Source organism: Prionailurus bengalensis, chromosome E3 (assembly GCF_016509475.1).
Source record: "Prionailurus bengalensis isolate Pbe53 chromosome E3, Fcat_Pben_1.1_paternal_pri, whole genome shotgun sequence".
Classification (NCBI taxonomy): Eukaryota; Metazoa; Chordata; class Mammalia; order Carnivora; family Felidae; genus Prionailurus; species Prionailurus bengalensis.
Genome location: NC_057357.1, coordinates 29,890,603 through 29,902,683, shown reverse-complemented (window position 1 = coordinate 29,902,683; position 12,081 = coordinate 29,890,603). Strand labels below are relative to the sequence as shown.

General features: G+C 44.7%; 1 protein-coding gene across 7 annotated transcripts in view; it reads left to right on the top strand.

Moving 5' to 3' along the window:
• MRTFB (myocardin related transcription factor B) overlaps positions 1–12,081 on the top strand; it is a 128,968-nt gene that overhangs the window by 81,915 nt on the left and 34,972 nt on the right. For 4 of the 7 annotated variants that reach the window (XM_043560500.1, XM_043560496.1, XM_043560498.1 and 1 more), the window contains exons 7-8: positions 4,673–4,810; positions 7,526–7,773. In XM_043560500.1, coding sequence (XP_043416435.1) covers positions 4,673–4,810; positions 7,526–7,773 — 386 coding nt within the window. The remainder of the gene's footprint in view (positions 1–4,672; positions 4,811–7,525; positions 7,774–12,081) is intronic. The other 3 variants (XM_043560501.1, XM_043560497.1, XM_043560499.1) reach the window with 1 other exon arrangement.

Here is a 12,081-nt window from a genome sequence, read left to right as displayed (position 1 = left end):
CCCTCCCCTGCACATGCTCTCTCTCTCAAAAATAAACATTAAGAAAAATTTTTTAATACATCAGATGGTTTAAATGGTAACTTAAAAAAAATTTTTTTTAATGTTCATTTTTGGGGGCGCCTGGGTGGCGCAGTCGGTTAAGCGTCCGACTTCAGCCAGGTCACGATCTCGCGGTCTGTGAGTTCGAGCCCCGCATCGGGCTCTGGGCTGATGGCTCAGAGCCTGGAGCCTGTTTCCGATTCTGTGTCTCCCTCTCTCTCTGCCCCTCCCCCGTTCATGCTCTGTCTCTCTCTGTCCCAAAAATAAATAAACGTTGAAAAAAAATTAAAAAAAAAAAATGTTCATTTTTGAGAGAGAGAGAGTGCGAGCAGGAGAGGGGCAGAGAGAGAGAGACAGAATCCAAAGCAGGCTCCAGGCTCCAAGCTTTCAGCACAGAGTCCAGTGTGGAGCTGGAACTCACAAACTGCATGATCATTACTGGGGCTGAAGTTGGAAGCTTAACCGACTGAGCCACCCAGGTGCCCCTAAATGGTAACTTATATGTATTTTACCACAATCTTTTTAAATAATAGATTTTTTAAATGAGGGATACATGCAGATCCTCTTTACTAACCAGGTCAAATGTACCAACCAAATGTTCACTAGATATTGTGCCAAAATATTAATGTTCAGCTCCTTGTTCTAAAAATAAAAGGCCTAGGGGCACCCGGGTGGCTCAGCCAGTTAAGCGTCCGACTCTTAATTTTGGCTCATGTCATGATCTCACTGTAAGCGTCCGACTCTTAATTTTGGCTCATGTCATGATCTCACTGTAAGCGTCCGACTCTTAATTTTGGCTCATGTCATGATCTCACTGTTCATGAGATGGAGCCCCAAGTCGGGCTCTGTGCTGACAGCACAGAACCGCTTGGGATTCTCTCTGCCCTTCCCGGCTCATGTTCTCTCTTTCTCTCAAAAAAAATAAATAAAAACCTAAAAAATGAAATATCTTAACTTGTAACTGTGTATTACATAAAGTGGTCAGTGCTAAGTGATATATTTTAGCAAAACTAGAATTTACATTAAATATCCATCTATTAAATATACAAAGCATGTGTTTTTGATTTGTATTCAGCCCATTCATTGACTAGCGTTTGTTTTATTTGTCTGGGGATCAGAGTAAGGAAACAATATTTAAAGAATAATTGCATTTTGAATTTCTTATTTGCATATTCCCATCTTAATTAAGATCTCTGCTGTATCCTAAATTAAAAACACATGTATTTTAGACTTAAAATCTCCAGTCCAAAAAAACTTTGTTTTTAAATATCTAGTTTCTGCCCCTCTGGATCGCATAAAGAAATCTAATAAAAAGGAACTTACCAGAGAACAGTGATTGGTCCTTGACAAGTGTATCATCTTTTCAGAAGGAACCAGTGCAGACACCTGATACATTATAAAATTTTAATCAGCTTAAACATTTACCTTGACTTATTTTTTTCTTTGGTAGCAGAACTTACCCTTAGCAATTTCTAAGAAGAGAAAAGTCAGTCTTGAAGATTCAAAGACTGAATCTTTTCGGTTTTGTTTAAAGCCTAAGTATCCCTCATTAGACAACAGTGTTTTCCTGACATTGTCTGTCACGGTGTCGTGATGACAGTTGAAGAATTGGCGGTCATGAGACCTGTAGCTTGGGAACAGCACTCAGATCGAATAAAACAGAGCAAAGCTTGCAGCTCTTTTGTTTCCTTGGAGAAAAGATTCCAAATCATTTGAGATTAAATTTTGAAAGTACAAAAGGTGACCTGAGGTGCCAGTGGAAATTTAAACATTTGAAGTATTCTTTTAAGATTTTAACATACTGCTTACTTTATGATGGGGTAAAGTAAGTGTGGTGTCCTTTATGGCTTGAATATTGTTTTCATCTTTTTTGGAATACTGTCGTTTCAGAAGTACTGATACCTCGATTTTGGGGGAACTCTAGTCACTAGGATCCTAACGTCTAGTTAGGATGTAAGGTTATTTAAGGGGTCATTTCTAAGGCACATAACAAAGACTGGCAAATGTAAACAAGAGTTTAGACGTTTCTCCCATTTTAACCAGAATTTATCATCAGATAAGGTAATGTGAATAATCACCGTATCTCAGTTGGGTCATTCTTGTGCTAATGCTGGGGTGGGGGGTGGGGGGGCCTCTGGTTTTCTGGGTAGCAGAGTCACACTGAAAAGAGCTAGTAAGATGAGAGTATCTGTAATCAAGGCTGAAGTCAGTTAGACAAGGTCTTAGAAATACAGGAGAAACATTTTCATAAATATTATAATTGATAGCACATTATGCTACTGGATTATTTTCCAGATTATTAACACTGACAGCTGTCAAATGCATCACTGTAATCGCATTAGTCATTGGGGGGCTGGAGGGGTAAAATAGCTTGCCAGGTTAGTAGAATTTATGTGCAAGGAACAAAACACACACACACCCATATGAATATACACACCTTTGTATATACAATTTTTAAATATACTATATATATACATATATACATATACATATATATTATACACACACATACACACACAAATATGTGATTCTACTTCATATGCCAATTATTTAACAGCCAAGGAATGTTTTTCCCTATGGGAAAATTGACCCAGAGATAAATATCCTCACTTCCAAAAAATGTGCAAAGTGAGAGGAAAACAAATAATTTAAAACCATATCCTTAAAGCAGTGACTTAGCTGGCCATCAGCTTCCCTTCATGTCAGAGGTTCGTTAAGGAAGCAGCTGTCTCAGGGCCATTTGGGGGCAGAAGTCAGCCTGGAGTACAGGTGTCGAGACTCCTGGAGAAGTTCGTTTCTTTCACTTCTCTTTGAATGAAATCAAGTGCAGTGTTCTCCCCTTACCCACAGAGGATGCATTCCCAGAGCCAGGGGGTGTCTGAAACCACTGATAGCACAGAACCCTGTATACCCTGGTTTTTTCCTATATGTACATACCAATGTAAAGTTTAATTTATAAAGGAGGCACAGTAAGAGGTTAACGACTGTAAAAATAGGACAGTTATAAGTGTAATAAAAGTTATGTGAATGTGGGCTTCCACTCTCAAAATATCTCATGATTGTACACTCCCTTCTTCTTCTGATGATGTGAGATGATAAAAATGCCTCCATGAGGAGATGAAGTGAGGTGAATGACAAAGGCCTGCAATGTAGCGTTAAGCTGTCATTGACCTTGTGACCCTATGTCAGAGGCGGATCGTCTCCTTCAGGACCAGTTGCCCATGGGTCACTGAAACTGCAGAAAGATAAACCGTGGGTAAGGGGGTTACCGTATAGCCATCTTTCAAAAGTCACGTCTTTTTATTGTCAGCCCTCACCGTTAGTAATAATTATTTACAAGTGGAAATCAGTGGCGAAAGGAAAACCATGCTTAGGGAGAGAGCCGTCATGGGCACGCACAGTTCATTGCACACTCACACACATCCTCATGGTCTCAGCCGGCCTTGAGAGTGTGACCCAGCATGAGTAAAGCCACAAGGAATTTCCATTCACCCATTAAACAAATATTTATTGAATAACTAGTATGTGCCAAGCTTCATATTTCTTGCTGCTGAATAGCCTCTGAGTTCTCAGGTCATTTATTTTAAGGAAGGAAAATACAGTCTGCTATTCTTAAACCCAAGTACATCAGTAAAAGAACCGATTTTGATTCTTGTAATGAATTTGAGAGTTGTGGGCAGGGCAGCAGAGTGATAAAGGAAGAGATTCTTTTTTCTTAAATTAAGGCTGATAATAGTTAAGTCCATGTAGTAATTGCTGTGCAACATTTAACTGATTTGTGAGAATAGTAATTAATATCTCTTCCTAGTAAGTGAATACTTAAAATCTACTTAAAGTAGAGTGTCAGCAGAAATAGGCTCTTAGCCTGTTGATAAAAGCTATGAAAGCCTTTGGTAGCTTCCTCTGTTAGTATACGACACCACACCCAGGTTTAGTGGTTACTTGTTTGACCTCGGTAATAAATTAGCTTCTTGCTTTGGGTATGAGAGTGCCCTCAGTCAAACAAGGCCGTCTTAGAATAATACATTGTTCAGATGCCCGACTGTTGTGGGAAATGGGGGAAATGGTTCAAGAGAGTGCTAGTCGGGCTCGGACCCTGGGACGTAAGCTGTAAAGCACATGTGTGTGGAGGGGCCTCCAGGGAGTGGCAGCTTGCTTACTGAATGCTGCCAGGCCGTGGATCTGGGGTATGCTGGAGGGGACTGATCGGGCCCGTAAGGGAAAGTAAATGCCACGTTTAAATCAGCCGGCATTACTATGATCTATACAGCAAGAAAACTTCACAAGTATCACGTACCATTCTGATCATTTCTGCAAGAGTCTTGGACTTCGCTTCTGCCAAAAAAAGGGCGGTTCTGACCGTATTTCTGAGAAAACACTACTAGGGTGTAGTCAATCGAATTACCTTATTTAGCTTTTGCTTTTCATTGCCATTGGGGCAAAGACTAAATACTTGGGTCCGTTGACGTAAAGCCTGTTACTCTGCCATCTGGGTCTCAGACACAATAGTATATTTTTCTTTTGTTTCTTTCCTAGGGGACATTCAGAAAATGAGGTCATTCCCTTATAATTCTGGTTTTTCTAATTTTATGCCATCGAGTTCACACGCTTGTTCTCTTTCCGCCTTTTCCAGCAGTTTACTTCAGTGTCCCCAGCAGTTCCTGAATTCTTGAAAACTCCTGCTCCGGATCAGCCCCCGACCAGGTCCCCCGCTCCTGTCCTCCCCACAAACACCGTGTCCTCAGCAAAGCCTGGCCCGTCGCTGGTGAAGGTGGGTTCCTGGCACACGCCAGTGTGAGGTTGGTTTACTCGCGGCGCGTCTGTGGCCCATGCGGGGAACACAAAGGCACGTTTCTGCACCTCCTAGCCTGCCTTTCAGCCTGAATAAAGCCTTGAAGACAAAACCCACGGGCAGACTTGCTAGGTCAGGCCTTAATATTGGAAATCACTGGGGCGCCTGGGTGGCTCAGTCGGTTAAGCGTTCGACTTCGGCTCAGGTCACGATCTCACGGTCCGTGAGTTCGAGCCCCGCATCGAGCTCTGTGCTGACTGCTCAGAGCCTGGAGCCTGTTTCAGATTCTGTCTCCCTCTCTCTCTGACCTTCCCCCGTTCATGCTCTGTCTCTCTCTGTCTCAAAAATAAATAAATGTTAAAAAAAAATTGAAAAAAAAAAATATTGGAAACCACCACCTTCAGCAGATGCCCTGTTGTTCTGTAGTCACCAAAGAACTGCACAAAATTTGGTCTCTAGAAAACTCCCAGAGCCACGCGGAAAGGCTTGAGGGTACATTTTGTCGGCGGTTCCCAATCCTGCTTCCATCCAGGCTGCTGACATGAAAGACACACTGGGAGGAGAGTAGGATAGAGAGTAGGATACAGCACTGGGGAGTCACGCCCCTCACGAACAGACGTCTTTAATGGCAACGTAATTTTGGAGTTTATACACAAGGTCAAGCTCACTGGTACTCCAGATGTATCACATGACAGGTCAGAGGCTTCAGACAGGCGGCTGCGTTTTTTGCTTTAGCAGATTTGGCCCGCTGAAGCTCGTTTTGTTCTTCCGAGAAGCTGCACATTGGTGGCACTGTTCCCTAAGTTTTACTTGGTGAAACAATTCAGTTAGAATAGGCCCCAAAGAAGATTAAAAATTTTAATATATAGTAGGCTTAAAAAGTTTTTTTTAAGTCCATGTAGAGCTGCTAAATAAAGGGGGGGATAAACAGAGGAATAGTCTAAACAGTTCCGATACAGCTTTTGCCAAAAGCAGCAGAACCCTGATCTCAAACTTTTAGAACTAAAAAAGGACATCAGAGAGCTAGCTGACCCTCTCTGCACCTACCAGATGAGGAAGTGAGGCCCGAAGAAGTCACAAGGCCAGGAACGACCCAGGCCCCCTGAAGCGTTGGGGAGCCTTCTTTCTGCCTCCAGGTGAACACAGGGCTGCGCTCTCCCAGGGGAGGTACCTGGGGCGGATTCCTCACTTCTTCCGGCTACCCTCTGGCACTCTCCTGGTCCTCAGCCCTCCTGCAGAGAAGGCTCTGTTTCTATTCCAGCCTCTTTGTCAGGGTGGCCCAGCGTTTGTGGCTTCAGGGCACAGATCAGTGCATTTCAGCATCTTCCATCACTTCTTCTTGGAGCCCGAAATTCCAGAGTGTGGCAAGCGGCAGCTGAGCTAATGCCCACTCGCACCCCTCTGCCCACGTCCGCAAACACGTACCACTGATGGCACAAAGACTGTTTGAATGCCAGTGCGTCTTTCCCTGTGGATCCTAAGAGGTCTCTGCCTCTCCTCTCCTCTGAATTTCTCCTCTTCACTAGTGAGTGCCTCTTTAAGGAGGGCTTTGATTCTGGGGCAAAAGGCATCCTTTAAGAATGTGACATTCAGAGGCTGGGTAGGCGATCTTAGGACTCTGCTAGTAGAGGAGAAGACAGGTACGTACTGGGAAAGAGACCACAGTTCTTTGGGTTTTTGTGAGGAAAGCTGTTTCCCGCCCTCCCTTCCTGAGAGAATGTGCCAGTGAAGAAATAAGAGCAGATTTCGTCTGAGGAACAATGGTTCTTACGTGCCTGCCCCCCTCCCTTACCAACAGGTGCCTTCCTGATTGGCTGAGTCACTTGTATCATTACATAACAATTAGAGTCCAGCCTCCTTAACTCACACCCCGTTCATTGTTACAATCACTTGGAAACGACCAGAAGTAAAATCTGTTGTCGATAACACAATAAGCAGATGACAGTGAATTGATGAATATTGTGAGACTGCAGTATTTTTTGTGTGTGTTTGTGTTTTCCTTAGAAACACACAACTTTATAGTCTGCTTTGTTCCATTAGAAGCACTCTTCTGTTTTTACATAGTCTCTAAAGAATATATTTTTAATGACTACAAGACAGGACACAGGGGGAAGCATACCTAATCCTTTCCCATTTGTATATTTGGCGTACAGCCTCTTTTTCACTAGGAGACAATAGATACAAGTGTGTCTAAACAAGAAACCCAAAGTAACTTTGTTTAACTTGAATAGATAGTGTTCAGTGGAGTATATCCTTCCCCTACTGTAAGAAAACAAGGAACAGGAAAAAGTAAGTTCTTAGGAGCCAGATTTTTTTTTTTTAAGTTTATTTATTTTGAGAGAGAAGGTGTGAGCAAGGAAGAGGCAGAGAGTCCCAAACAGGCCCCGCGCTGTCCGCTCAGCGTCTGACGCGGGGCTCGAACCCACAAACCGTGAGATCATGACCTGGGGCGAAATCAAGAGTCGGAAGCTCAACCAGCTGAGCCCCAGGCGCCGGATTGCTCGGCCCAGGGAGGTAGACCCACGCTTCCGTAGCTCTGGCAGCGTATTCGGCGGACTGCTTTCCGAAGCGGCTACGCCAGTTTCTGAGGCACCTGGCTCTTTGACGTCACCGTCAGAGCATTCAGGCGCACGGTAGAACAGGCTGCGTGTGATGGCGCCTCTTAAAATGCTCCTGTCTCTCTCTTGACAACAGCAAAGCCATCCCAAGAACCCTAACGACAAACACCGGGGCAAGAAGTGCAAAGATCCCAAGCCGCGGGTGAAGAAGCTCAAGTACCACCAGTACATCCCGCCCGACCAGAAGGGGGAGAAGAGCGAGCCCCAGATGGACTCCAACTACGCCCGCCTGCTCCAGCAGCAGCAGCTGTTCCTGCAGCTCCAGATCCTGAGCCAGCAGCAGCAGCACTACAACTACCAGACCATCCTGCCCGCGCCGCTCAAGTACGGGGCCGGGGGCGGCGCGGGCCACGTCCCTGGTTCCTAGGGGGTGGATGTCGTGGGGCGCTTGCGCTCAGCGATCGGTCTCACTGCCTGGTCCTCGAAGCCCGTCCCGCGGCGTCTTGCCCTCGTGCCAGTGAGTCCAGGGTTTGTCCTCCGAGATAGGTTCCGAACCTTGACCTTTCACGGTAGCGGTGCCTCGTCACAATTACTCGCCCAGGAGAGATCTGCCTGTTGTTTGCCACGTAGTATTAGGCGCCGCGAGAAAAGCGTAAGGAGCGAGAGTCTTGTTGTAAACAGCTTAAAAAGGGCGGGGTGCGGGGGGATGAGTGTAGAAGCCGGAGTGGTCAAGGAAAGCTTTATGAGAGCAGGCAGGATACCTCTGTGAGAAAGAGCCCGAAACTTGGGCGGGGCCCTTTCACGCAAAGGAGAGTGACCACCCCCCGTGCGAGAACAGAGGAAGGAGCGGGCCATGCCTGTTGATGGGATGACGGGGAGAATAGCCTGAATAAGGAACGGAATGAAAAGTAGAAGACAAAACTGAGTAGAGCCGCTGTCCAGAGGAATCTGAAGCCGGGCAGCCTTGAATCTTGACGTGGTAGGTGATTCAGAGGGCTGTAGTGGTGACGCCACAGTGCACGGAAGGACAGTGAGATGCTGGTCACGGAGGGGAGTCTGGCATCAGGCAAGACAGACATTTCACAATAAAGGAGATGTGAGAAGATGAGGGCATTGATCAGGGGAAGGAAAGAACAGATGAGAGATGTTTCCAAGACAGTTAAAGGTCTTGGTGACCAACAACTGTGGAGAAGGAACATGTTTCCAAAGTCTGAGCCCAGTTGAGAGAGACAGAAGGAAGTGACTTCTGACAGCTTCTGAGACTGAATCCACAGCAAGACATCCATAGTGAACTTTAATTATGTACAGAAGGAAATTTCTAGATCTCCATCCTCAGTATGCATTTTCCAGGAAACATGGGTAAAAATGAAAATACCTCGTCTCTCATTTCCCTCAGTTATCAGGAGAAAGGGACATTTACATTGGCCTCACAAGACAAACTGTACAAAAAGGTGCAAAGTTTATTCGAGTTGAAAGTTTTTCTCAGTGAGCAGGCCACTCAATTCATGATCCGTGTGGTGTGTGGAAATTCGACTCGGATATTCTCCGCATACGCTGAGCATTCCACCACAGGGAGCCCTGTTTCCTAGGAGCAGACAAGGAGTGAGATCCGCTAAAAAGCTCCTCTGTTAAGAACCGTCTCCTCATATGCTAGTGATTATCAATGCACTTTTTTCTTTTAAGATCCTGATATCTCGAGGAAGATTAGACCTATTAGTCATTTGGACCTTACTGTGAAGTACGTAAATCTAAAACATCAGGGCACAGAGATGAAGAAAGAAAGAATTTTTGTAGCATGTTATTATTTTAAGGTCAAGCAGGCCTGAGTGAGATGTTGACATTGGAAGGGAACCAGGGAAGACCAAAGAGGATTGGAAGCGCATCAGACGCAGACCACCGCCGCTTTGCAGCTCCGTCCAGGCCCGAGGGAGGCGTCCTCCCCTGCCGCCTCCCTCCTCTGGCATCGGGCAGCAGGGACACGAGCGGTGACTGGCTCCCCTGTGCGCGCTCCTTACGATGCACCCAGCAGTGTGCTCGACGTTGACATCCCTGTGCCCCTCACCGTAACTCCAGGAGGAGGTGACGTTACTGACCGCACTCCCGGGTGAGGAAACCCGGACAACTGAAAATCCCATAAAAGGATTTTTGTAGTATCTATGAAACAGTCTTTTCTGTAATGAAAGAAATTGACTGTGTGGGGCCAGTTTGTAGATGGGAAGAGTACATCTGAGGAGCTGAGTATCTGGTCTCTAATGTTTCTTTGTCTTTCCACTAAGGCTGCCGGTCCCCTGTCCTCCACAAACACCCCCACCACCATAGCAGCCACGCCACCCAGCCCCGGAGAGCATCACACACAAAGATCCGGGGACACAGAGGGGGAAAGGTCACTTACTTTTGTGTATTATTGCACCACGCAAAGACTGAACGTCACTTCTGTTTAATTTCCGGGTCCTGACAGTGGAGGTGTTGTTTTCTAAAACAGTGTTTCTTTTCACCAAAATTCCAGTACAGGAAGCTGAATGCAGAAGTCTGTAGCTCCACAGCAGTGAGATTTGACCTGATAACACAGCCCCTGGTACCTTGGGAGATGGGGCTGTAGCCACACACTGACGGGAGCTCCTGGAGGGTCCTTTCAGGTGTCTGGACTTCAGGTTTCTCATCCACACAGACATCACATTTGTCAGGGTCCCCCCACAGCATGTTTTCTGTCTTTGTGGATCTGGACAAAAAAAATCTAGGTCCAACTTACTCTCGTTATTTCGAAAGTTGAAGCAAGCACTGAACTGTTAATCGTAGTAACAAGTAAAGCATTATAGAATCTCAACCAAACGCACCAATAGAATAATTTATTGTTCACAAGGGAGCAGAAGTTGGTTCGGGGGAGTGCTGCACTTGTGATTGAAGAGAGCACAGACACATATACGGTACGTAGGTGATTACACAGTACATCCCTGAGCGTATTAAGATTTCACTGGGAGGTCAATTAGGGAAAAAAAATTCATAGAAAGTCTCCTTGTGGAGACAGTAATGAAAATAAGTAAGGTTGAGAAGTTCTGATTTACATAAAATGTTTTCATAATTCTAATAGAAGATTTTAAAACTGGATTTTTAGAAAGGAAATAAATGATACATAAAATATTTGTCATTCCACCCAAATTTCAAGAAACTTCGTTGCAAACACTTAAAGTATTTAACTTCCATAAAATTTAGGCAGGTTTTCAAAGACCCCAGATGAATGTCAAGAGTTAGCTATTCACAGGGCCAGAAATGGCTTCAAACACAATCTTCCAAAAACCCACTGGACAAAGCTCATCTAAGCAGGGACCTCTCCCCATAAGCAACATCAGGTCCCTGTTTCAGAACATGGAAGTCAGAGTCTCCATGCTTCAGCACCAAGACTCCTATAAGAATAAAGCGTGAGGCTCTAATGGAATTGGCTGTACAGTGTCAACCACCCAGGGGAGGAAATGTCATTGTTGCCAAGAGTATCCTAGGGGGAAGAAGCTAGATGGGGACCTGATTCTGCTGGGAAGATGAGTACAGAAATAAAACACATTTTTTAAATCACCTTTTTAAATGAAGTGTTAAGTGATAGAGAAGTCCATAAATCATAACTGAAAATCAATGCTAAGTAAACACACCTCCATAACCACCACCTAAATCCAGAAATAGAATATCAGTACCCCAAAAAGCCCCCTGGCATCCCCCCTCAGTGACTACCTGACTTCTCTCCCATTGATTAGTTTTGCCTTTTTTTTGAACATTATATAAATGCAGTCTTACGGTATACATACGCACGTGAGTTCTTCTGCTCAACATTGTGTTCGTGAGATGCATCTTTACTGGTGCAGATAGAAGTAGTTAATTTTTATTCCTGTCTAGTATTTTATCATTTATCCACCCATCATCCTCTTGGTGGACAGTTGGGTTGTTTCTGGTTGGGACTGGTATGAATAATGCCATACTAAGCATTCTGACCTGTGTGTTTTGGTTCATGTATGTAGATTTTTGTCAGGTGTCCCTCGAGGAATGGAATTGGGTCAGAGGATAGGCACAGGTTTGTCTTTAGTAGATAACATAAAACACTTCTGCGAAGTGGTTGTACCAGTTCACACTTCTCCCAGCCGTGATTGAGCGCTCTCGATGTTCCGAGTGCTTCGTATTGGCGTCTTATTCGTTATGGCAGCAGTTCTGCTGGATGTGCAGTGCTGTTTTGTTGTGCCTTTTTCCATTTTCCTCGTGTCTGATGAGGTGTTAAGCCCTTGTTCACACGTTTAAGGACCGTTGGGATAGATTTTCTTGTGATATGCTTGTTCAGGATTTTCCCATTGCGTTTTGTCTTTTTCTTACTGATTTGTGAGACTTTTTTTTGTATATTCTAGATATGATGCCTTGTCAGAAATACGTATTAGAGGGGCACCTGGGTGGCTCAGTCGGTTGAGTGTCCAAGTTCGGCCCAGGTCATGATCTTGCGGTTTGTGGTTTGAGCCCCACATCAGGCTCTGTGCTAACAGCTCAGAGCCTGGAGCCTGCTTCAGATTCTGTGTCTCCTTCTCTTTCTGCTCCTTCCCCGCTCACACTCTGTCTCTCCCAAAAGTAAATAAATACTGAAAAGTTAAATAAAATAAAAAAAGAAATATGTATTACAAGTACCTTCTCCTATGATTTGACTTTTCACTCTTAAAGCTGTCT